The 22,353-nt window shown below is 36.5% G+C and overlaps 3 protein-coding genes across 4 annotated transcripts; 2 read left to right on the top strand and 1 right to left on the bottom strand.

Annotated features, from left to right (window-relative positions):
• LOC132632863 (histone deacetylase 5) lies at positions 1-9,202 on the top strand. Of its 2 annotated transcripts, none has more exons than XM_060348979.1 (14): positions 1-199; positions 547-748; positions 1,257-1,403; positions 1,511-1,623; positions 1,887-2,098; positions 3,131-3,195; positions 3,388-3,558; positions 3,762-3,848; positions 5,267-5,399; positions 5,479-5,600; positions 6,658-6,851; positions 6,990-7,119; positions 8,552-8,616; positions 8,711-9,202. In XM_060348979.1, the coding sequence occupies exons 1-14, from the start codon at positions 51-53 to the stop codon at positions 8,874-8,876; spliced, it is 1,956 nt and encodes a 651-aa protein (XP_060204962.1). In that variant the 5' UTR covers positions 1-50; the 3' UTR covers positions 8,877-9,202. The 2 variants fall into 2 exon arrangements, with proteins under 2 accessions (XP_060204962.1, XP_060204963.1); XM_060348980.1 differs by having other exon boundaries at positions 2-199; positions 5,267-5,384.
• A 944-nt stretch (positions 9,203-10,146) lies between these two features.
• Positions 10,147-13,378, bottom strand: LOC132632861 (DNAJ protein JJJ1 homolog). Its single transcript, XM_060348978.1, has 4 exons — positions 12,800-13,378; positions 10,885-12,228; positions 10,568-10,626; positions 10,147-10,469 (listed from the first exon to the last, which is right to left on the bottom strand). The coding sequence occupies exons 1-4, from the start codon at positions 13,280-13,282 to the stop codon at positions 10,412-10,414; spliced, it is 1,944 nt and encodes a 647-aa protein (XP_060204961.1). The 5' UTR covers positions 13,283-13,378; the 3' UTR covers positions 10,147-10,411.
• A 1,829-nt stretch (positions 13,379-15,207) lies between these two features.
• Positions 15,208-21,383, top strand: LOC132632860 (ATP synthase subunit gamma, mitochondrial-like). The gene is made up of 9 exons (XM_060348977.1): positions 15,208-15,467; positions 17,562-17,605; positions 17,732-17,884; positions 18,774-18,887; positions 18,968-19,095; positions 19,911-20,033; positions 20,124-20,246; positions 20,472-20,593; positions 21,036-21,383. Exons 1-9 carry the CDS (start codon positions 15,367-15,369, stop codon positions 21,103-21,105), a joined length of 978 nt encoding a protein of 325 aa, XP_060204960.1. The 5' UTR covers positions 15,208-15,366; the 3' UTR covers positions 21,106-21,383.
• Positions 21,384-22,353: the final 970 nt, after the last annotated feature.

The raw sequence follows: 22,353 nt of genomic DNA, 5'->3' as shown, positions 1-22,353 counted from the left end.
GTAGTTGAATTTCAGTCATCAATCAAAGAGGAAGTGAACTACTTTCTTCAATGGAAACGACGAAACGACGACGTATCGGGCTTATATACGATGAAAGAATGTGTAAGCATTCTGATCCAAACGATGAGTTCCATCCCGAGAAACCAGATCGTATTCGTGCTATATGGAACAAACTTCACTCTACTGGAATTACTCACAGGTCTATATCTTCTTTTTTCCTTGTCATTTTATCATATAACAGACAGCATGTTTTTCTCGGAACAGATTTTTTATGTTTTATTCTATAACAGCTTTTCTTTTGCGCGGATTGTTAGGGGTCTGGGGAGGGTAGAGTGTACGCAGACCTAACCCCGGCGCTGTTTCCGAAAGACCCTCGGCTAATACGCTATTTATGACAAAGAATATATATATTTTCATCATTAAAAGATTTCCCTTCGTTATACAAGGTGTGATTAAGCTTAGGATTTTGCAATTCAAAATGAAAAATTAGATTTTGTTTGACTGTAATGGGAAATATTAACGGGTGATTGTATTTTTTTTTTTCAGATGTGTTGTTATGGATGGAAAGGAAGCAGAAGATAAAGATATAGCTTTGGTACATTCAAAAAATCACATTGATTTGATTAGAAATATAAGTTCAGAGAAAATTGGCTTAAGAAGAAATGGAATTGCTGCCAAGTTTAGCTCCATCTATTTCAATGAAGGCTCCTCAGAATCAGCTTATCTTTCTGCTGGTTCTGTCATAGAGGTAATTACTCGTCTTTACTGCTTTCTCTGTTTTAATTTGTTTGTTTTACTTTTCTTTTTAGTCTGTTTGAAAAAAGAATACCTCTTTACTTGTTTGGCAACCCCTTAATTCCAATTTTTTACATGTCATGTTTAAGACCACAATTAAAGGGGATTTTGGTATATTCTACATATCATTAATTTAAGACCACAAGTTTCTTTATTTTCTTAAACTCCGTGTCAAGTCAAAACCAGACAAACAAATTGGAACGGAATGAGTATTTCTTTTTCTGATCTGTAAGAAATTTTTGTATTTCGTTGACTATTATACATGTAGTCTTCTTTTTAGTTGAGGATTTGGTAGGAGAGGTAAAAACTTTACGCAATTAAGCATATTTTGCTAGCTGCTCTTTGGATACTGTATTGTGGAGCTTTGTTTTTTGGATAATTATTTAACTTGCTTTACTGATCCATGATATTGGTGCATCCATGATATTGTTTAAAGCTTTAATCTTGAGTGTACAAAATAGGTTGCTGAGAAAGTTGCCGAAGGAGAACTAGACTCGGCCTTTGCTATTGTCAGACCTCCTGGACATCATGCAGAAGAAAATGAACCAATGGGATTTTGTTTGTACAACAATGTTGCTGTAGCAACACGTTATCTCTTGGATGAAAGAGTAAGAGTTAGTTTCAGTTGATGAAACTTTAGGTGGATTCAAATCTTTGATCAGTTTTGTGAATCAACTCAAAGGTTTTACATATAGTCCGATTAATTTCCTTGCAGCCTGATTTGGGGATTAAGAAAATTTTGATTGTTGATTGGGATGTCCATCATGGAAATGGCACTCAAAAGATGTTCTGGAAGGACCCTCGAGTACTTTTCTTTTCTGTGCATAGGTACGTAATTGCTGTTTGCGTTGCATTCAAATGTGGTACTCTAGATAGAAATAATCTAGAGCATTGAGGAAAGAGTTTTGTCTCAAACTTCACCCATCTATGTTCTCTCATTTCTACACTCCTTGTATAGTCTTTATGGTATTTCTCTAATGCTTGAGGCTCTGGGATGTAAATATGCTGACAAAAATGATTATTTGTCTAAAAAGATGTTGAATTTAGTCTCATATGATGGATATTTTGTGTATCATTTATCGTGTTGATAGGCATGAGTTTGGAAGTTTTTATCCTGGTGGTGAAGGTGGGTCACATGTCATGACTGGTGAAGGGCCAGGAGCAGGATATAATATAAACGTTCCTTGGGAGAATGGCGGATGTGGTGATGCAGACTACCTTGCGGTGTGGGATCATATCTTGATTCCTGTTGCCAAAGAATTTGATCCCGACATCATCCTGATCTCTGCAGGATTTGATGCAGGTTAGCTGGAGCTTGGTGTTATTCCGTGTGTTTCCCTCAGCTTCAATTTTCGTTTTAAGGCCTTTTCAGCAGCTTATGGTATTGCTATTTCTTGGTACCAATGTGTTGATTCTTATTGATGTCTGCGTGGTATAGTGTTTGCTTGAACTTTTTATTTTACTCCTAAAAAATCATTTTCCTTGTACCTGATCTTTTTAGTTTCATGCTGGTTGATGCCATGTCCTTGTAAATGGAAAAGATGGTTGTTTTTCATACAACATGCCTTCCAAATATCTATCTAGTATTGAACAACACTAGGATCTTGGAACATGTGCTTACTTGGAAAAAATTGCATGATTACTCCTATTTGTATTTTCAGACAAACCCTTTTCATTTTTATTTAAATATTTAACCCTTTTCATTTGTATAAGTCTGGCAGAAGGGAACAACTTCTGAATCCTACTGTCATGAAAAACTAATAGCGCTCGTTTAACTTCTAGCTCGTTAGGAATGGGATTCCTAAGACTAAGACCAGTAATACTGTAGAATATGATCGGAAAAAATTACCTCTAGAAAACTCCTTTTTAAGGTCTTTCTTAAGGACTCGTTTAAAGTGGGTTAAAATCTCATTTCTTATAATAGAAGTAGGATAGTAAATCTAAAAGGATTGGGGCATAGATACTAAAATTTATGAAAAAAGGATCTGCTCTGTCTTTAATTGACTAGGCCTAACAATTTTGATTTAGAAACCTATCTTGTACATCTGTTAAGATATGTTTTGGAGATTGACTTCCTATACACGTGTTGGTTCTTGAATCTTCAGTAGCTTTCTTGTCCAGACCATTTTTAATTGGATACCGATCATAGCTAAAATGGAGTAGCTTTGGCAACATGAGACATAGTAAAATTCCCTAACAAACAATTTAAATTACTGTTTTAACTCTTTGCTCACGCGTATTTGTTGATTTCTATTCAAATTAGCAATAATAGTCTTTTTGCAGACTAGTCTGATTCAGGAATCTGTTAACAGTTCTGATGTTTTGATGTGAATAGCTATTGGTGATCCTCTTGGTGGATGTCGTGTTAGTCCATACGGGTATTCGGTAATGTTGCACAAGGTGAGCTTTAAACTGTTTTTAGTAGTTGTGAATTTGTTGTTCCATAGTCTTTGCTTTTCTTCTGTTCTTTCCTCCTGCAATTTATCCAATTGCATGTGAATTATGCTCTTTCTTTTTCCTTTATTATGATTTGTTTCTGTTAAGAGTACATACTTAGAAACTTTAGTTACCTTTTTTATTTGCATATTTTAGTTGTTGGAGTTTGCCGGAGGCAAGATTGTAATGGCACTTGAAGGTGGATATAATCTGGAGTCTATAGCAAATTCTGTCCAAGCTTGTATTGAAGTGCTATTACAGCAAAAACCGATCGTTGGGTCTTCTGAGGCATATCCATTTGAATCCACATGGCGAGTGATACATGCTGTAAGGATGTTTCTGCCATAGCCCATGGACCTATTTTTCCCTCCCCTTTTAGTATCTGTTTATCTAATTCATAGCTAGAAAGCATCTTCCTGATTGATTTTTGTTTCAGTGCGCCAAATTGCCTACACGTTAAGATTTATAGTTTGGCCTCACGGTTTAAGGCTTGTGCTTAGTTTTTCATTGTACACCATAAATGTGTTCAGGTACGTGAAGAGTTGAGTTCTTTCTGGCAAACACTTGCAGAGAGATTACCGGAGAAAGTAACTAGCATGAGAACTCCTTACATTCAGGTCATATTTCTTATTCTTGTTATTTTAGTATGATTAATAAGAATAATTTCTCCAGCGCTAATCGTTGCGGCCTATATTAGAAATACGGAAAAGACTGCGAGAGAATTGAAATATTTACTTTTGAGTTTTTATTTGTTATTATTATAAAATAAGAAAATCGTTGTTTAGATAAAAAAAAATATATATATAGTTACAATGAAAAACAAGAAATAGAAGAGACGGCCAAAAGTTTGTGATGCATGGAGTCATATGGTGTTGGGGTTAGAAAATTCTAGCATATTAGGAATTGTCTGTGGTAGCCTCAATGTTCATAAGAGGCACCTGGTCCCATTGACGTTCTATTACCGATAGAGATAGATGAAACTATCAGTTGGAATGAAATGATGATAAGAGTGCTTTGAGCGGAGCTAGCATTGATGGAACTTGAATTGCTAATATAAATTGGAATTGTTGCATTCTTTGTCGTTGATTACAATAATGTCATTTTGTCAATCATAGTAGTTAAAAAATCTTTTGCCGGGCTCTATTTTTTTATTTTCATGTCTTCGATGGCAAGTCTCTGGTATGGTGGCTCAATAAAATTATTGGCCTAAGCTAAATTCTAATAAGAGGCTTATGTTCTTTTTTTTCTTCATATAGTATAATATCCTTGAAAGACATAAAACCAACTTCATATATTAATAGTATTACTATTATTTATGTTAGTACGGATTACTTCAAGCTAATAAATATGTAATTCATGTATTTGCAATAAAATCTATTGGATGTTGTACAAATTTTTATTTACTGATATGAAAAATGTGAGTAGTTTAATTCAAAATTCTAAAATATTTTACTATAAAGGTAGACAGTTTTTCTTTTTTTTTTTTTCTTCTAAAGATTTTTTACCTTTTTACTTTTTTCTTGCAAACTTCAATATTGTCTAAGCGAAAATAAAATCATAAAATTAACTATTTATTATTAAACAAAATTGGGGCCTCAAATTTTTGAGGGCCTAAAGCAGAGACTTTACTAGCCTCCCCCTTGAGCCAACCCTGCAGTGGTATCGTTTTGGTGTCATGATTCCTAAGTTCACTGGTTGAAGTGAACTAACTAATTAGGAGTTCATTTCCTAGAATTAGTGCTGGCAAGGCCTTGTGCAGGACTTAAGGTATGAGAACACACATACTAACTAATGGATGCATTGTGTGCAACAGTGCAAGTATCAGTTGGATATTGACATTTCGGATGGATTATTAATCTTTACTTTGTTTCCCAAAATAAATGAGTTTTTCATTTAGAATGTGTTCCTCGGGGAAACTTATGTAGGAAAAATTCTTGTTGCTCCTTTTACTTTAATTTCATTTCAGGTTCTTCTAATAGATGCTGTAAACTTGTTTCTGCATTAATTGTAGTAGATTTTGTTACTTTTACTTCAGGTCATTAGCTCTGAATCTGAAGATGAGTATGATACCACTCCTCAGAGGGTATTGCAAGATCTGAATAAGGATATTGAGAATATAATACAACCATTTTCAGACCTGAAAGTTAATGATGGTACAGGCATAGCAAGTATAATATTATTTTACCTTGCAAAAAGTTGCTCTTTTATCTCTGAAGATGGATTTTAATGATCTTTGATTTTACGCAGGTCAAGCTAGCACTATTTCTCACACCTGGAGGGCAGAGCTTTCAAAGATTGACATATGGTATGCCACATTTGGGTCAAATATGAATCTATCAAGGTTCCTTTGCTATATTGCAGGAGGACAGGTATAGCTATCATGCTTTCTTTGAACTGCACATCTTCATTATAAACGTTCTGCGTCATGGAGTAGTGAGTTGTGACACAAAATTAAACGGCTACTTTTGATCACTTCCTCACTAAATTTTTGCCTTTATTCTTCTTGAACCTCTACAACCTCATCTTCCTTCTTAAATTTCAGAATGATCTTAAAACTTGTGTCATGCAAAAACTGAATACTTGTGTTCTACAGTAGTAAGCAAAAATGCAAAAACTTTTCTAATTGTTGAGAAATTTCTGAACAATTTACCAAATATAAAAGTTGAATTCATAGACAACCCCCTAAACTGGTCCTGATCTTTCATTCAGACACCTCAACTGAGGCCATGACCTATCGGCCACTAAATGTCTATGCAAAATGTACCTACTAACCCCTTCACGGGAAGACAATCAAGAAAGAACGAGTGTGCAGCTCACACGCAGGTGACGTTGCAAAGAAGCCGATTAAAGAAAGACTTGTAGCTTTTAATCCTAAGTAACACTTAATTAAAAATTTGTTATTCTTCTTCCCAGAGATAATCCCCAACTCATCTCTTTCTCCCTCTTCCTCATTCAGAAAAAAAAAAAAATGGCATGCCTAGTTCTCATATTTTCCTGTAGTTCCACAATCAGTTTTGCTGTTCAGTTTCCCCTTAGGAACTTCTCCTTCAAACAATTGTAATGGACAATTTTATCAACAGGGACCATTTCAAGTTGGTATTTTTTACAAGTTAAAGGGGCTACGTATGTATTCAGCTAAAAGAAATACGAACAGTAACCTAGTCCAATTAGAACTGAATGATTGAAAACATTTCTCACTAGGATTAATAATGTAGAATGTTTGCCATGCATGTTGCCAACTTGAAATGGTCTTACATAGTTGGTCATAATAATTCCACAAAACTTTAATGATTCTCAATTAGTCAGGCTTCTTATAAAAAAAACTAGCCTAATGTTAAGCTGAGATCGATGCGGGTGAAAGTCTAAAGAGTATTCAGTGTGACTCTGTTCTTTTTATGCATTTCATGACAACAAAATAACTTCCAGGTGGAAGGCATGCGAAAGCCATGTATTGGTTCATTGGATAAAAGCAAGCCAAAGGAGGTCACATGGAAAACTTTTCCTCATCGTCTATTCTTTGCTCGTGAGCGTACAGCTACATGGGGTCCGGGTGGGGTTGCTTTTCTTCACCCTGAAAGCAACAGTGATGAAAAATCTTACTTGTGCCTATATAGGATAACGTATGTCATTCTTTCCTCTGTCTGAAATGATTCTCCTTATTAGGAGTTTTCCATTTTGCTGGCATTTTTGAGTGAAGACCTTTGTCGACTCTTGCTGATTTGGAATTATAGCTTAATATTCTTTTTTCTCTTTTACAGGCTTGAGCAATTTAATGATGTTTTACTTCAAGAGAATGTTTCGAGCTTTGACATGAATTCCCCTTTGTTTGACATGAATGGCTTACAATCTATTGAAAACAGAAAATGTATTTCAGTGGAGGCTGTCAAGGTGATATTTTAAGCTCTGTATTTTCTCATGAGTGTTATTCTCTACACTTCCATATTAATATCTCAGATAGCTAGACTATAATGGTTCAAAAACTATAAGATCCGAATGGGCATAAAATATAACCATCTTCATAAAAAAATAAAAATAATAAAAAAAAAGAGCATAAAATATAACCATATTTTTGCTTCTAATTACTCCCTCCGTCCCAATTTATGTGGCACCATTTGACTTGTCACCGAGTTTAAGAAAGAAAGGAAGGCTTTTGAAATTTGTGGTCCAAAACATGTTTTAGATATGTGTGCGGCTGTAAATCATCTCATAAAGTTAAATCTTTTCAAAATATAGAAAGGTGACATTCTTGTTGGGACAAACTGAAAAGGAAAGTGTGCCACATTAATTGGGAGAGGGAGCAGTTCACCAATAAACATTCCAGGGTGTATTTGCTAATACAGTAAGGTATTGGGATAGAACAATACTACTACAATGTGATAGATGGAAAATTCTAGCCTTAACAGTGAAGAATAAGAAGTATAAAAGAGGAAGATTGTGGTAGGTTGACAGCCAGCTAAAAATAGTTAAAGTATTGATTAATCCTCTTAGTAATCAATTCGTGCGGATGTTCTCTCCTGGGCATGCGTTACACCTGTATTACAAGTTAACCATGTAGGGATAATGGCGAGATTTAGTGAACCCTGAATTTGCGGAACAACTTATTTGCTATTGAAATGAAATGGACCGCTAGAGCATAATGGATATAACTGACTACTGTTAACCCCAACTGATTTAGGATAAAGAGGTAGTTGATTGATTGATAGTAAAAGATGAGGAGTATTGCCTTAAAAAAGAATGTAAAAATCTTGGGGCTACATTATGGTTTGCCTTTCGTGCATCAAACACATCAAAGCTTGATAACAGGATAAATCCAAGCAATCAAATATGAAATATGGCCTCATTGGATTAGCTTATATTGTGCTTTGGCATACAATTCCTTTTCTTCATCTTTATAGCTTTTCACTCGACTTCTGGAGTGACCAGCTATTTGGGTATCCACGTGTGACTTATGTGTAATTGATGAATATTAACTGATCTTTTGGGCACTCATTTACCCACTTACTAATTGTATCTTAGCTGAAATTTCAACAAAATGTAGTCTTATGCAAGGCTCTGCTTAATTTCAAGGAGATCCTAGTGAAACTACTACATTCTGATGAAAAGCAGGGCACTGTTTTCCAACTCTAGCCTGTGTTGTCAACTTATCAAGGAAATATCCTATCTTGGAGACTTCTTTTTTTTTTTTTCATTTGAGAAACAGTTGTTTCCCTTTCAGTAGTGTTAATTCTTATCCCCTGCCCTAGATGTCTGGTCTTTGCTTGACATAACTCTGAGCTAGATGGGTTTTCTCATGGTATAATTTTGCTTGACTTTCATGTAGAATGGCTGGTACCATAATGTGCTTTACCTGGGGAAGGAGAATGGTATTCCCATTTTGACAATGACGTAAGCTTGTTGCCTTTTATTCTGTATGCTCCTTCGTATATGTATTTTATTGTCCAACTAAATCTCATCCAGCACGTTTCTTCTTCTCTATCAGATGCCGACTCTCAGATGTTGAGAACTTCAAATCAGGTAAAGTAAGTATGTGCAAACCATGTAAAGAATATGCCAATACTCTAATTAGAGGGTTGGTAGAAGGAAAGCAGCTTTCGGAAGAAGAAGCCACCGCTTACATTCAAGAAGCAGCTAACAGACCATTGTGACTGAGGTTTCCTGCTTGTTTGTTTATACAGTTGCGAATTCCGAGTGCAGTATGGGGTAGAGGCTAGGTAATTATGTGACTACTATGCCTCGGAACATATGCTCCAGAAATGTTATTTGTACCATTATATTTTGAGGAAGCAACTTCTTCCCATGTTTTTGGCAGGGTGTATATAACTTATAAGATCGACATAGATTTTTGCCTATGTAAATTGTTCTCAGCGCCCCTCTATGACACTGCTCTTGTTACAGTGTTTTGGCCTAGCAGTGAAATGTAGTTTGTCCACAAACTTATAAATGATTATTCTGGTCATGTCCGTTGAAAATTTGCCGGTCGGAAGCAGATGCGATACATGTGAATGTGTGTGTGATGTTCTGTTATATAGAACTTTGCAAGTGCAAGTGGTATTCAATTATGATGCAGTTGCACTGATATTCATTTTTCGAGTCATCAAATGTCGGAATTTGGCCCTCGTTCAAGTCATAAGGAGGCTGAGCCACTGCAGCCTCAAAAAAATTTCTCCAATGTCATACTCCCTTCATTTTATTTTTACTTGGCACTCCCCTTAGAAAGTAGTCCCTTAGGTCCAAAACAATTGTGGTTTTATCCTCTAAAAGTTGTTTCAAAATAATTGATATTTTACAAAATCAGGAAAGTATTTAGTACTCTTTTCCAAATTTGCCCTTGACATATTTCCCGTATCTCCATAATTATCCCTATAATAATTATGTCAACCTAAAATAGAAAAAAAATCATAATCGAGGGTATCTTAGTCAAAACCTTTCTTGATTTTTAGAAGTTGGTGAATTTCTTAATCCATGTGTCCAAGCTTAAAACCTTAATTATTTTAGACCGGAGGGAGTATTTATTAGAATTTATTTTACTAAATTAACCTTATTAATTATGCTCCGAAAATATACATTTGAATAATAGTACTCTATAGCTATTTAATGATAAGGGTAGCATTGAAAGAAAATAATAAGTTGTTCTTGATTTGCAAAAATGGATAAGTAAAAAAGAAAAATTCATTTTTAATATAAGGGCCAAGTGAAATGAAATGGAGGGAATAATCTCTAGTTTATTTTAGCTTAACCTCTGGAGAAAGCCTTATATCAATGTTACTGTAAGCAGTTACTAGCTACCACTGGCTGCTTGTTTCCTTCTTCCATTGCAGTGGAGAGAAAAGTGGGTTCAGCACAAGCATTTAGACCCATCAGGAAAGTGTTCGCTGTGTGAGCCCCCATATTTCAGTAAATTAGAGTGCTTCAGTATTTGGTCACACCGCATTTGCCACCTTTAGCATACATAAACGTAGAAATGGTCTGTAATCAGCAAAGTACCTCATGTAGTCATCTTTGTCAAGATATAACATTCTTTGATTTTTTTTTTTTCACTCATTTGAATTGAATATGGTATAAATGATGATGCTAAATCGTAGACCATATCTATAAATCATAAAGAATAAGAAAAGAACAAATAATCCGCCCCAACATCCAGCAATCATCTTGAATTGCAATCAATGAGGATTCAATAATATCAGCGAGATTTTAGTTTAGCATGCCCCGTCGATCCTAGATGCTTATGTAACTGATTCCTGTGATGGGAGAAGCAGATAATTAGATATGGAAAAGAAGAGGAAATATAACCTCATTAATCAACATAAAGATTCATGACTAAGCCTGCATCACAGACCTTGAATCGAATTCCTCCCCACATGTATCGCACAAGTTGCTAGAAGATTTCGATTTTGCCTGAATTCAAATGAAACAATGTTACAAAACATAACAAAAGCTTGGTTGGTTACATTCACAAACACATCAGAAGACACCTAATATAAGTTTCTTTGTCCTTTTAAAAGATTCACTTGAAATTGGAAGAGTACATAACTGCAGAAATGAAGTAGTAAATTCTCAAAGATTGTTGAAGAGGGGGGAGAGGAAAAAGAGAATCACAAAGAGATTGACATCAAACAAGACAAGATTATCTTCGAACAGACGAATTTTGAGTACCTTCTGTTTCCTTCCTTTGGTTGCATCTTTTGATTTGTTATTTTTTTCCTTCTTTGCGGTAGTTTTCTTGTCTGTACCATGACTTGTAACTTTTTCACTATTTCCCGAGACGTCATCTCCTTTGTGATCATTAGCAGTTTCTGCTGAAGGCTGGGATGAAGGCTCCTGGCAAGCTGAGCTATCATTACATGCACTTTTTACCTCGGAGTCAGTACCAACTTCAGCAACACGAAATCTTACATCTCCTGCTCCTCCTCCTGCTTCTTCTTCTTCTTCTTCTTGTGGTCTCCTGTTTCTTTGTCTCCGGCCACTATTTACATCTCCTCCTCCTCCTGCTGCTTCTTCTTCTTCTTCTTCTTCTTGTGGTCTCCTGTTTCTTTGTCTCCGGCCACCCCTATTTCTCCTAGTACTTCTAAGGTTATTATATTCCATGAAGTCCATTTCATCATTACCGGTTTCACCCTGAACATTCTTTGCTGAAGTTTGATGACTGCCACCTGGACCTGCATTCTTCCTACTTTTGCGGCCAGATATCATAGATTCAAGTACACTAGCTTCATCATCATCTAATACAAGTTCATCAGCCACTCCCTTTAAATTACTGCCACTCTGATAATTAGTGGTCTCATCTTCCTCGCTGCTCTGAACCTCATCATCCTCACGCTCATCTTCTTGAATTCGTGTACTACCTTCTAAATGCTCTGCCAACTCATCCACCCCATCATCTGCAGATAAATCAGTTGTTCTATCAGCATCAGCTACGTTTTGCTCCTCACTTGCCCCATCGTCCACCAACCCTTCATATTCATCATCTTCGTCATCAAAAGCTTCTCTCAAAGCTGCCACCTTCTCCTTATGCTTCTTGGACTGCTCGTGATTTTTCCACTGTTTCTCACTCTTGAACTTCTTCGAACACGCCACACAGTACAATTCATTCACATCTGCCTTCTTTTTCTCGTCCTCATCCGAATCCTCCTCAAATTCTTCATCTTCTAACTCCTCTACTTTCGTCCACTCAGGCTCTACATATTTCTTTGCTCTCTCAGCCTTCTGTCTCTCTAGCTCCTTCTTTCTCTTGCGTTCCTCTTCCTTTTTCTTCTCCATTTCCTCATTCTTCTTCAACTGCATGTCAATCACTCTCTTATCTCTCTTTTTCACAAACTCCGCCAATCCTCTAACAGTCTCATTATATTCCCTTTTTGCCTTTTTCCTCAGCTTCTTGTTCTCATCCTCCATTATCCTCCTTGACTTTCTATTGGGTCCCGCCATCACGTCATACTGATCTACCCAACAAAAGTCCATCACTGTAACAAATCCTGACCAATAGCTATAGAACGCTGTCGCCTGCATCATAATGTACTAAAAGGTTACTACTAATACAGCAATATGCACCGCATTTTACAAACAGAAAGCCCTAGAAAAGAGCAACCAGGGAATCAAATTTCAACCCGGGCTACTTTGTTCTATTACTGATGGAATCAAGAAGTTGTCTTTTCCATTCTGAAGAAATTTTATTTCTAACCCTTAAGAAAAATTTGCATGTGAAACTAAAAATACAGCAAAAACCAATAACAGTGAGATAAAATAGCAAAGATCATCCATAGGGAAGGGAATATAACGTAGTTGTCCATTATAGATATTCAAAATTTCTGAACATGCTCAAGAAACATATAATGCACAAAAATGGGGAAATTTTCAAAAATATACAGCCCAACATAAAGTATTATGCCATGTAGCCCAATATACAATGTTATACAACATTTTACCTGCGGAAAGCATTATACATAATATATCCACCTTGTATAAAAGTGTATAAAGGTGTTTAAACCGGGCTACATGGCGTAAATATTTTCTCCCATTAGACATAGAGCATAATTTCCAAAAAAAAAAAGGGTGGTGGTGGTGGATTACATACCTGAGCATAAGGACTGTCCAAATTTCCCATAAGAGGAGCTTCTTTAGGCAAATCTGTCCCCAACTTCCTCGCGAAATTCAAATCAGTTTGATATATCTTGTCAAACAAATCACCATACACCTTATAAAATCCCTTCCCTTTATCCGAATATCCATTATACACCGAATTCGAAAAGAACGAAAACAAGTCAGGTACAGGACCCGAATTAGAACCCGAATTCGCAGGACCGGAATTGGAGAATAGTATCTGAGACCGATGCGAGTCGTACCACGCGCGTTCCCGCGCGTCGGATAGAACTTCGTAAGCGTTAACAAGCTCTTGAAACGAAGCTGTTGCTTCGGATTCAGGCACGCCGGATCGGACAAGCTTGTCTGGGTGGCGTTGTAAGGCGAGCTTGCGGTAAGCTGACCGGATTTCGTCAGCGGTGACGTCACGGTTCACGCCGAGGACTTCGTATAGGCATCGCTTCTCAGACGACGCCATTACTTCTTTCCTCGCGCGCCTCAATGGCGGTTATTAGGGTTTTTCAATTGGCTAAAGCAAGTTAGAAGCTTATGTTTTGTTTGGCTGGAAAGGGTAATAGACCTTGTCTGCAAGGGAGTTTAATGATCGTCTCCAAACACGGCTGTATCATGTCGATTTATCGGACGTCAAAGGTAATTTGGTTTTGTAGTTTTTTTTTAATTAATTGCTTAATGCATATGTGTTTTTTTTTTTTTCCATTTTGACACCTCAACTGAGTATTGTTTCTATTGAATCCCTAAACTCGTCTTCAAGTATGTCTATCAAACACAATCCGACTTACATAGTATTTCATCTTTAATGTAGCAACATGCTAATATATAGTCTAATTTAATTATGCTATCTTTTAGTTAAGATTAACAGTAATTGAGGGGGAGGAAAAAGAGTAGCTATTAATTGAGCTGATAGTGGAAGACCAGAATCAACACATTCATGACCTAAAGAATAACTTATCACATGTCTAAAATATTACTCCACCTTCATTTTTCAAATTTAGTTTATGCTTCTAATAAAAATCAAATTTAAGGAGTTTGATAGACACACTTGAGGACGAGTTCAGGGGTCCAATAGGAATAACATTTAGTTAAAGTGCCAAAATAGAAAAAATGAACAAATTTAAGGGGGCCGCATATGCGTTAAGCCTTTTTTTTTTATTGTCTCATTTGTTTTGTAGTTTATTATAGTTGCCTAGAGTCATAAGCCCCTTTATATAGTCCTAAATGACCCCAAAAGTGGGTTTGGGTATCAAAATAACGCATAAAAAAAGTTACCAAAGTACTCTTTGTGCACTAATTTAGTGCGCAATAGGACTAAACTATAAGCACTCGTTTGGTACAAGGGATAAGGATAAATAATTTCGGAATTATATTTGAGATGAATTTATGTCACGTTTGGTTTGGATAAAATGGTGGTATAACTAATTCAATTCCGGGATTAGTTATCCTGGGATTGCAGTGTTATTTTATCCTTATAGGAGGGTAGAATAACTAATTCCGGGATAACTAATCCCATGATAAGTTATCCTGGGATACTTGTTTCCAACCAAACGATCCCTAACACTAAATTAGTGCGCAAAAGGTCTTTAATAAAAAACTCACACTTGTGTAATTTCAAACTTTTGAAATTTCACATTTTTTCTATACTTTGACCAAATATTAGTCATGTTTCAAAACGCCGGAATATTAATATTGCATATAGAACCTGATATCTTTTTCTGCGAACAATAATGTAAGCTCAATATATCAAGTATACGTAAGCGTATGGATCGTCGTTTTAGGGGCTGTAAAGTGCCGCGAAGTAATTTTTGTTTGTTTGGAAACTTATTATTTTTAGGTTTAAGTGTTTTATTTTATAAGATTTTGATTTAAGCGTTTTATTATTTAGTCAAGGCATTACTTTATTTCGAATATGTCGATATTTATTTAATAATTAATTTAGGACGTCACATGAATTATTAATAAACGACAATAAAAACTATAATAGTAGTATCTAAGAACATAAGTTTAAGTACCTTATTTTTTGCAAAAAAAAAAAAAAAGTTCATGTCAAATTGAGAGCGAGGGAGTAGTTGATCTAGTTTGACCAGTTCAGCCATACAAGTGTCACTACCGTAGCAACATAACATCAAACGGGCCGTATTAGAGCCGGTTTGAATTGACTTATAAGTTGTTTTTAGTTTTTTTGAGTGTTTGATTGGCCAACTTAAAGTCATTTTGTACTTAAAATAAGCTCAAAAAAATAATTGGACCCATTTAATAACTTATCTAAAGCAGCTTATAAACTGAAAATAGCTTATAAGAATAAAAAAAAAAAGTTAAACTATCAAAATTTATTTCTTTTTTCCTTATAAGCTGCAACAGGTTATAGGCGTAAGCCCCGTCCAAACAAGGCTCTTAGTATAGCTTTAAAACACTGTCGGGTTAAAAATGTCACATTCACTGTGGCTCAGCTGACATTTGAAGCGACTGTAAACAAACCCTAGCATAAATTGCCGATCTGCGAGAGAGGATAAGTCCGATACCCGATCAGATCGAATCCGATCAAAAATGGCTATGGCTGCGTTGAGACGTGAGGGAAGGCGTTTCGCTACACCGTTGATTTCTCCTAATCCTGCCATTGCTCTTCGTTCTTCCATCATCCCTTCCCAGTCAGTAGTTTTCTTCCAACATTATTGTTTTATCGTGTTTGTATGATTTGAATTCTGTAGACTGTAATTGCTCGCATTTTTTTTCAAAGAGTTTATTCTGATTAGGCGGAATGGATACTAGAGATTCGTAGAACTGACCCTACCTAATTTGGGAATTGATTGATTTCTCTATTATAACTGTGGTGGTTTGTGCGCACCTGGGCCAAACAAGGCTTAGGCACATGGGAAGGATTCACCAAGTTTCACATTTGATGGAATTCCAAGACTACTTTTTTTCTTAAATCATTTTCTTACTGTATGCATCAAAATCTGTAGACAGCATGAATCGCTTTTTTTTTTTCTGAGTTTATTCTGATTAGAGGAATGGATATTATTTATTTGTAGAGCTGATCCCAGCTAATTTGGTATAGAGGGGAAAATAATTGATTGATTGATCTATTATGTTGTTATAATGGTGGTGTCTAAGCTAGCTTGTGTGCACCTAGGACAACCAAGGCTTAGGCAGATGAGAATGATTCACCAAGTTCCATATTTGCTGGAATATGAACCATGGTTCCCCAAGGTTGCCACTCTAACACTTCAACCACTAGGCCCATAGGCGGATCTAGGTTTGTTATAAAATTGGTGCACCACTAAAAAAGGAGAAAAAAGGAAGCATTAAGTGGGAATTAATCCTCTTCCTCTAGGTAAATTACTTAGCATTCAACCAAGTGCACCATTTAGCCTTCTTTGAGCATGGGTGCTAGCGGGTAATATTAGATCAAATCTAGGAATTATGTACATAAAATGCCTAGTTTGGCGGAGAGACCATGGGTTCATGTGCACCAGTGTTGTCAAAGGCGCGCTTAAGCCCTGAAGCGAGGCTCAAAACATGTTGAGCGCTTCGCCTCGCTTAATGTGTGCTTCAGTGTCGTCATCAAGATTCTAAGGCTTATTTTTCCTTGTCAATAAGTGTTTCCCGAAGAGGTAACACTAAGCAATTACAATATTTCACTTTATTGTTATTTTTTTCCAATTTCTTCATCCATATATTTGTTATTCATGCTTATAATTATTAGTCTTGATCTAAACATATATATTTGTATTTTTTCTCCATTGCGCCTTTTCTCATTAAAGCCCACGCTTTGTTTGCGCTTGGCGCTTAAAGCCCCAACGGACTTTAGAGCTTTTTTGCGCTTTCCGCTTTTGATAACACTGATGTGCACCATAAATTTGCCTATAATTCCACCGTTAGCTAGGCCGCCACTTGTTGGGAATTGCTCTGTTTTGTACTAGAGCACTTTTATTAACGATGAAGCCTCAGCTAGCAATTTAGGGTTGAAATTACCTCACTAGTTTTGGATAACAATATTTAAATTTTGTGTAAAATCATTATGAAGGTATATTCTTCAGTTGGTGAACTAATTTGGTTCGAGAAATTAGCATAGTTCGTGTTGTTCTCTTTGACAAGGGTGTATTTCCCCCCTTTCTCTTCAGTCAAAGGAGGCAGTTTGCTTTTTATTCAATCTATAAGCAGGACAAAAGCAAAAATGTTATTATTGCTTCTCCTTGTTTCCCGAAGGTGTCTGCATCAAAATCCTAAAAATTGAGTCTTTCTTGTTTCTTTTAGATTTAAGAATATAACTAGTTATTTTTGTGAAACTCTTTTAACTATAGAATATACTAGTTATTTGGGCAGAAAGAAAGAGGTTGGCTTAGATTTTGACCTTATATAGACTTGTAGTTGACATGATCTGAGCTTGCATAGAGATTTCGAAACTTGGAAGAAGTACAGAATGTTAATAGATTTTTTTGGAACAGAAGCTGTAATGAGAACAATTGTAGAAATGGATGATGTTCAAATAATATCAATTAATTGTGACTTCTTTTGGATGGATTACGGGGGTTGCTGCACTGACATGAAGTTTGTTCCATGGGCCTTTATGTATCAACAGGAGAAATGATCTACCTATCTGCATCTATAACAGGCTCATGCTCAGCACCTTAGCTGAAAATAATATGTTATTATCCATTAGCATGTCCTGTTCCAAGAAAAGACATCCTGTTCAGTTTCATAGCATTTCTGCTTTTTTTATGACCTCCATTTATATGCAGGGAACAAGTCTCATCAGGAGTTCGATGTATTTCAACTCAAATTGGTAAGAGTTACCTGTAATCATTAGATGCACCCTACTTTCCTTTGTCACTCCTATGTTCTCGTGAACTTTTCTACCAATTTTCTTGTTGCTACATTAAGTGTTCACATTGAGCATTCCCTTGGGCAGTGAGAAACCGCATGAAGAGTGTTAAAAATATCCAGAAGATTACAAAGGCTATGAAGATGGTTGCTGCTTCAAAGCTTAGAGCTATTCAAACTAGAGCTGAAAATTCACGTGGCCTATGGCAGCCCTTTACTGCACTTCTTGGTGACTCTGCTAGTAAGTTCATAATTAGATTGTCTGGATCTAACCAAATTCTTGAATCAGTTAGTGGGAGAAAGTGGTGGAAGGATAGGGATGAATCACCTTATGTATTTTCATGCGTCCTTTCGTCTGCTGCCTATTCCTATTTAGCTTATCTTGTATGTCCCTGATTCTGGAATTAGTCTTTACTAATTCTATTGTTTAACTGGTAGGCATCAAAAAATAAGAAAGAAAAATCCCCCCCCCCCCCCCCCCCCAACACACACAGACTGAAGAAACCACTGAGGCAGAATTAGTCATAATTTAGTGCATTGAAACTCAGTAGCTGGACGATTGTCTATCAGGGTTTCCCGGACCAATGAGAATGTCTAACCCCAGAATATTTTGAATTGAGATACTTCATAAATGTGGGAAAAGGATAAAATGAAATTGTCCTCCTCTCTCTGCCTGTTGATTTGCGGTCTAATGTCAATGTTCTATGTATTTGATGCAACAACTAAATCAACATTTTAACCCGCAAGGGTGGCTCAGTTGGTTGAGCGTGGGGCTTTCATAATGGAGGTCTCAGGTTCGAAACCCCCTGCCAACGACAGCAGGGGATTTGCCTTCTGGGTCGAGCTCGTCGCACAGGGCTTGCCTAGTGCGGGTTACCTCTCCTGTGTGGTTTGCGAGCTATTGCACAGGAGCTGGATTTACCCTGTGCGCACCCAAAGGGTAGCGGCTGCGGGTTCCCATGTCATCAAAAAAAAAAAAACTAAATCAACATCTTGTAGAAATGCGTGTTGTTGACGAGACTTCTGAAATACATTTAGCTACATCGAAGTTTGTAAATTTGATGCCTCAACTTTAAGCAGTCTACAAGATTTCAATCTTTGGCTGGTAACACATCTTATGTTTGCTTCAGGTGTTGATGTCAAGAAGAATGTTATTGTTACCATTTCTGCAGACAAAGGTCTTTGTGGGGGAATCAATTCTACATCTGTCAAGATAAGCAGGGCTCTTCATAAGTTGAATTCTGGTAAAATGCAAGATCGTTTAACATTGAGTATATCTATTCTTGAGGAATTAGTTTAAGGTTGCTTTGTTTGTAATTGCTAGGTCCTGAAAAGGAAAATAAGTATGTTGTCTTGGGGGAAAAGGCAAAGGCTCAGCTGGTGCGAGATTCGAAAAAAGACATTGAACTGATCATGACGGAGTTGCAGAAAAATCCTCTTAACTACACACAGGTTATGATGTTTTACATCTTCCTTATTACAACTTTGTGTGAAGCGTACCCACTATTACAACTTTCATTTGCCTTAGCGTACCCTTGCCGCGCTGGTGTGACATGCGATGGTACTTTGTGCATAATATTCAAAATACAGGCAAATTAGCAAGAGACTGGATGTACCTGTATTATAATTAAGAAAAAGGAATGCATTTACATTCATTTACATTTATCAAATGCTTGCACACAACATTGCATGCACCTCTATCAGACTATGTTGCCCGGACTCTTCAAAAATAGCGTGGGTGCTTGTCGGATACTCCAAAAGTAGTGTATTTTTGGAGAATCCGACACAGGTGCGGCAACATTTTTGGAGAGTCCGAGCAACATAGCTATCAGATACTTGCACACACCTTAATTTGAACCAGGTCATTAGCCGAGTCCGTGTAATATAGGGCTCACATATTTTTTTGGTTTGATGTTACATGAATAAGCGATACAATCTACATGTTGCATTTGCTTACAGAATTGTAGATATTTGAAAGCTATGTCTCAGTCGCCTTTATTTCGGTTTTCAGAATGTCAACTTTGGCATATTTACATTCTTGTTAGTTTTACACGTGTAAATAAAAAAATAAAAAACTTACTTTTTCTTCAAAAAACACGTGTAAAGCAAACAGTTTGATCGCACTGTTGCAACTTCAAATTTCTGTGAATTAAATGAAAATCTTATAGTGGCTGCAATACTTATGCACTGAAAGAATATACCAATAGCTATTTATATTGACTTCTCTAACCTTTTCCTTCTACTTATTTATGCCATTTCTCTTGCAGGTTTCTGTGATGGCAGATGACATCTTGAAGAATGTCGAATTTGATGCACTGCGGATTGTTTTTAATAAATTCCAGTCAGTTGTCTCATTTTTGCCAACAGTGTCCACTGTACTATCTCCAGAGGTGCCTAAACTGGAAGATCTTGTTGTTCACTATGTTTCTTTCTATTGTGAGTATCTGTTTCCTGAAACAACTCGTTTGTGGTTTATGTAGGTTGTGGAGAGGGAGGCTGCTGAATCAGGTGGAAAGCTTGGAGAATTGGATTTATATGAAGTTGAAGGTGCTGAGACAAAGTCAGAAGTTCTTCAGAACCTAGCTGAATTTCAGTTTTCATGCGTAAGTTTTGCCTTTTTAGTGTTAGAATCCTCTAATAAGCTTGTTATTTGATCTTCGCGGCTTGTAAATAGCTGCAGTACTGATTTGGTAGTGGGAAAAGGAAATTAGTCTTGACCGTGTTTCAGATAGATATTTTGAGTGCTAAGAAAATGATTTCTTTCAAGGTGATGAATATGATATTTGGTGTGTTCTAAAATCTGGTAAATGACAAAGTGTCTTTTCCAGGTTATGTTCAATGCAGTTCTAGAGAACGCTACTAGTGAGCAAGGAGCAAGAATGTCTGCTATGGATAGCTCCAGCAGAAATGCTGGGGACATGCTTGATCGTCTCACTCTTACTTACAACAGGTCTTACTTTTACCCAGTTTCTATCACACGCATTTCACCACCAAGCTCTCATACCTGCGTACACAGTCGAGCAGAAAGACTTGTTTATCTCACTCAAACTTGGCTTTTACACATACCTTTAGATGCTCTAGAGGAAAATAATTAAATAAATAAAACCCCTCAAAAGTACCCTAAGCTCTGTACTTATTTCACATGCATATCTACATTCATGCCGTCATGAACCTACAAACGAATTGCTATTATCTTAATTGATGGCCATCACACTGCAGATTTGCTATGGCTTTATATACACCACTTATAGTGACCAATGGCGGCTGATGTGTTATGATTTACACAGATTACATTTGTATAATTTTGTGGATAACATATAATTTAGAAAGTTCCATCAGTTCTTTGTTGTCTGTCATTTTAACCAGTCTTTTCTAATTTTTGCTTGAACCAGAACCCGTCAAGCATCTATCACCACAGAACTGATAGAGATCATATCAGGAGCATCAGCTCTGGAAGGTTAATTGGACAAGCTACCGCTTTTATCTGATGGAGAAATAAGAAAAATGTGTAGGCTTTTTTAGCACCCTGGGGTGACCAATTATCCGTTTTGATTTATGAATAATCTCCTGGTTAACTTTATTTCTGGGAAAATTGGTTTCACTGTTACAAAGATAGTCATAAATGCCTTTTGATCTGTTTCTTTTCATTTTTGTACCGGGCTTGAATGGCCGTAACTTGTTCAAGAAAATTTTCTTGAAAAGCTGTCTTTATATGCATGTTTTTTTGGCTTCTAAGTTGACACCTTGGCCTTTCATCAAGTTTTTCCCTATGTGAGATATTCTGGTCTGGTGTAAGTACTTTGTGAGTGTTTCTAAATCTAATCTGGTTCTATCAGCCTCAAAATTGGCTATGGAACATTTACGGCCATGACAGTTCAACAATATAAACATATGTATAGTTTATATTGGTGGACTTGCAAAGTTACCTAATTTCGGCAGTATGAAAGTGCATGTTTTAGATGATTGTGATTTTCTGAGAGAAGCCTAAGGTCGTGTATGCTATTTAGGATGGAGTGTGTAAATTTCTCTTCTCAAAACCTTGAAACTTGTCCTGGGCAATATTTTGCCTACTGAGTATTCCATTGCTCAAAATTTTGTAAACATGAGAAGTGCATTGATGTTCAGTTGCTGATGTAAAAAAAGTACTCCATTAATCTCAGCTGAGTTTATGTTCTCTTCAGCTTAACAGCAGCGGAGATGAGCGCGTGCGATATAACTGCGTGTATTTCATCATTGAGACCATGCAGATGCCTGGCTTCTTATTGTAATTTTATTATTGCTAAATCTTTGATAAAGAAACCGAAGCTCACTTTTTACCTGCTGCAGATTAACTGTCATGTTATCTTTCTGCTACGATATTGTGGCGTAAATCTTCCATTGTCAACTTTGCCTCCATTGACAATTATAGTGTAGCTAAATGTGTATTTTCGCTTTCATATTCGCAATCATGAATAAGCGCATCCCTGTTTTTAGGGAGAGCATGGATTTTGACCAAATAAATGTCATGTCGTGCTTAATCAAATATTGGGCCCGTCCAATTTGATGAATCCAGCTACCGTTTCATATCATTTTGTTTGTGCGGAATGCCCTTCTAAGGCACTGGTTCTTAATTTTTGCCCTTAGCTAAAAACCCTTTGGTTCCGGGTTCGACGCTTAGTCAATTTTTTGTTTTAAAAAAATCGCAAGGTAGAGTTTTGCTTCAAATTGTAC

Source organism: Lycium barbarum, chromosome 3 (genome assembly GCF_019175385.1).
Source record: "Lycium barbarum isolate Lr01 chromosome 3, ASM1917538v2, whole genome shotgun sequence".
NCBI classification, from domain to species: Eukaryota; Viridiplantae; Streptophyta; class Magnoliopsida; order Solanales; family Solanaceae; genus Lycium; species Lycium barbarum.
Note: the sequence above shows the minus strand (reverse complement) of the source record. Positions and strands in the feature narration are given on the sequence as shown.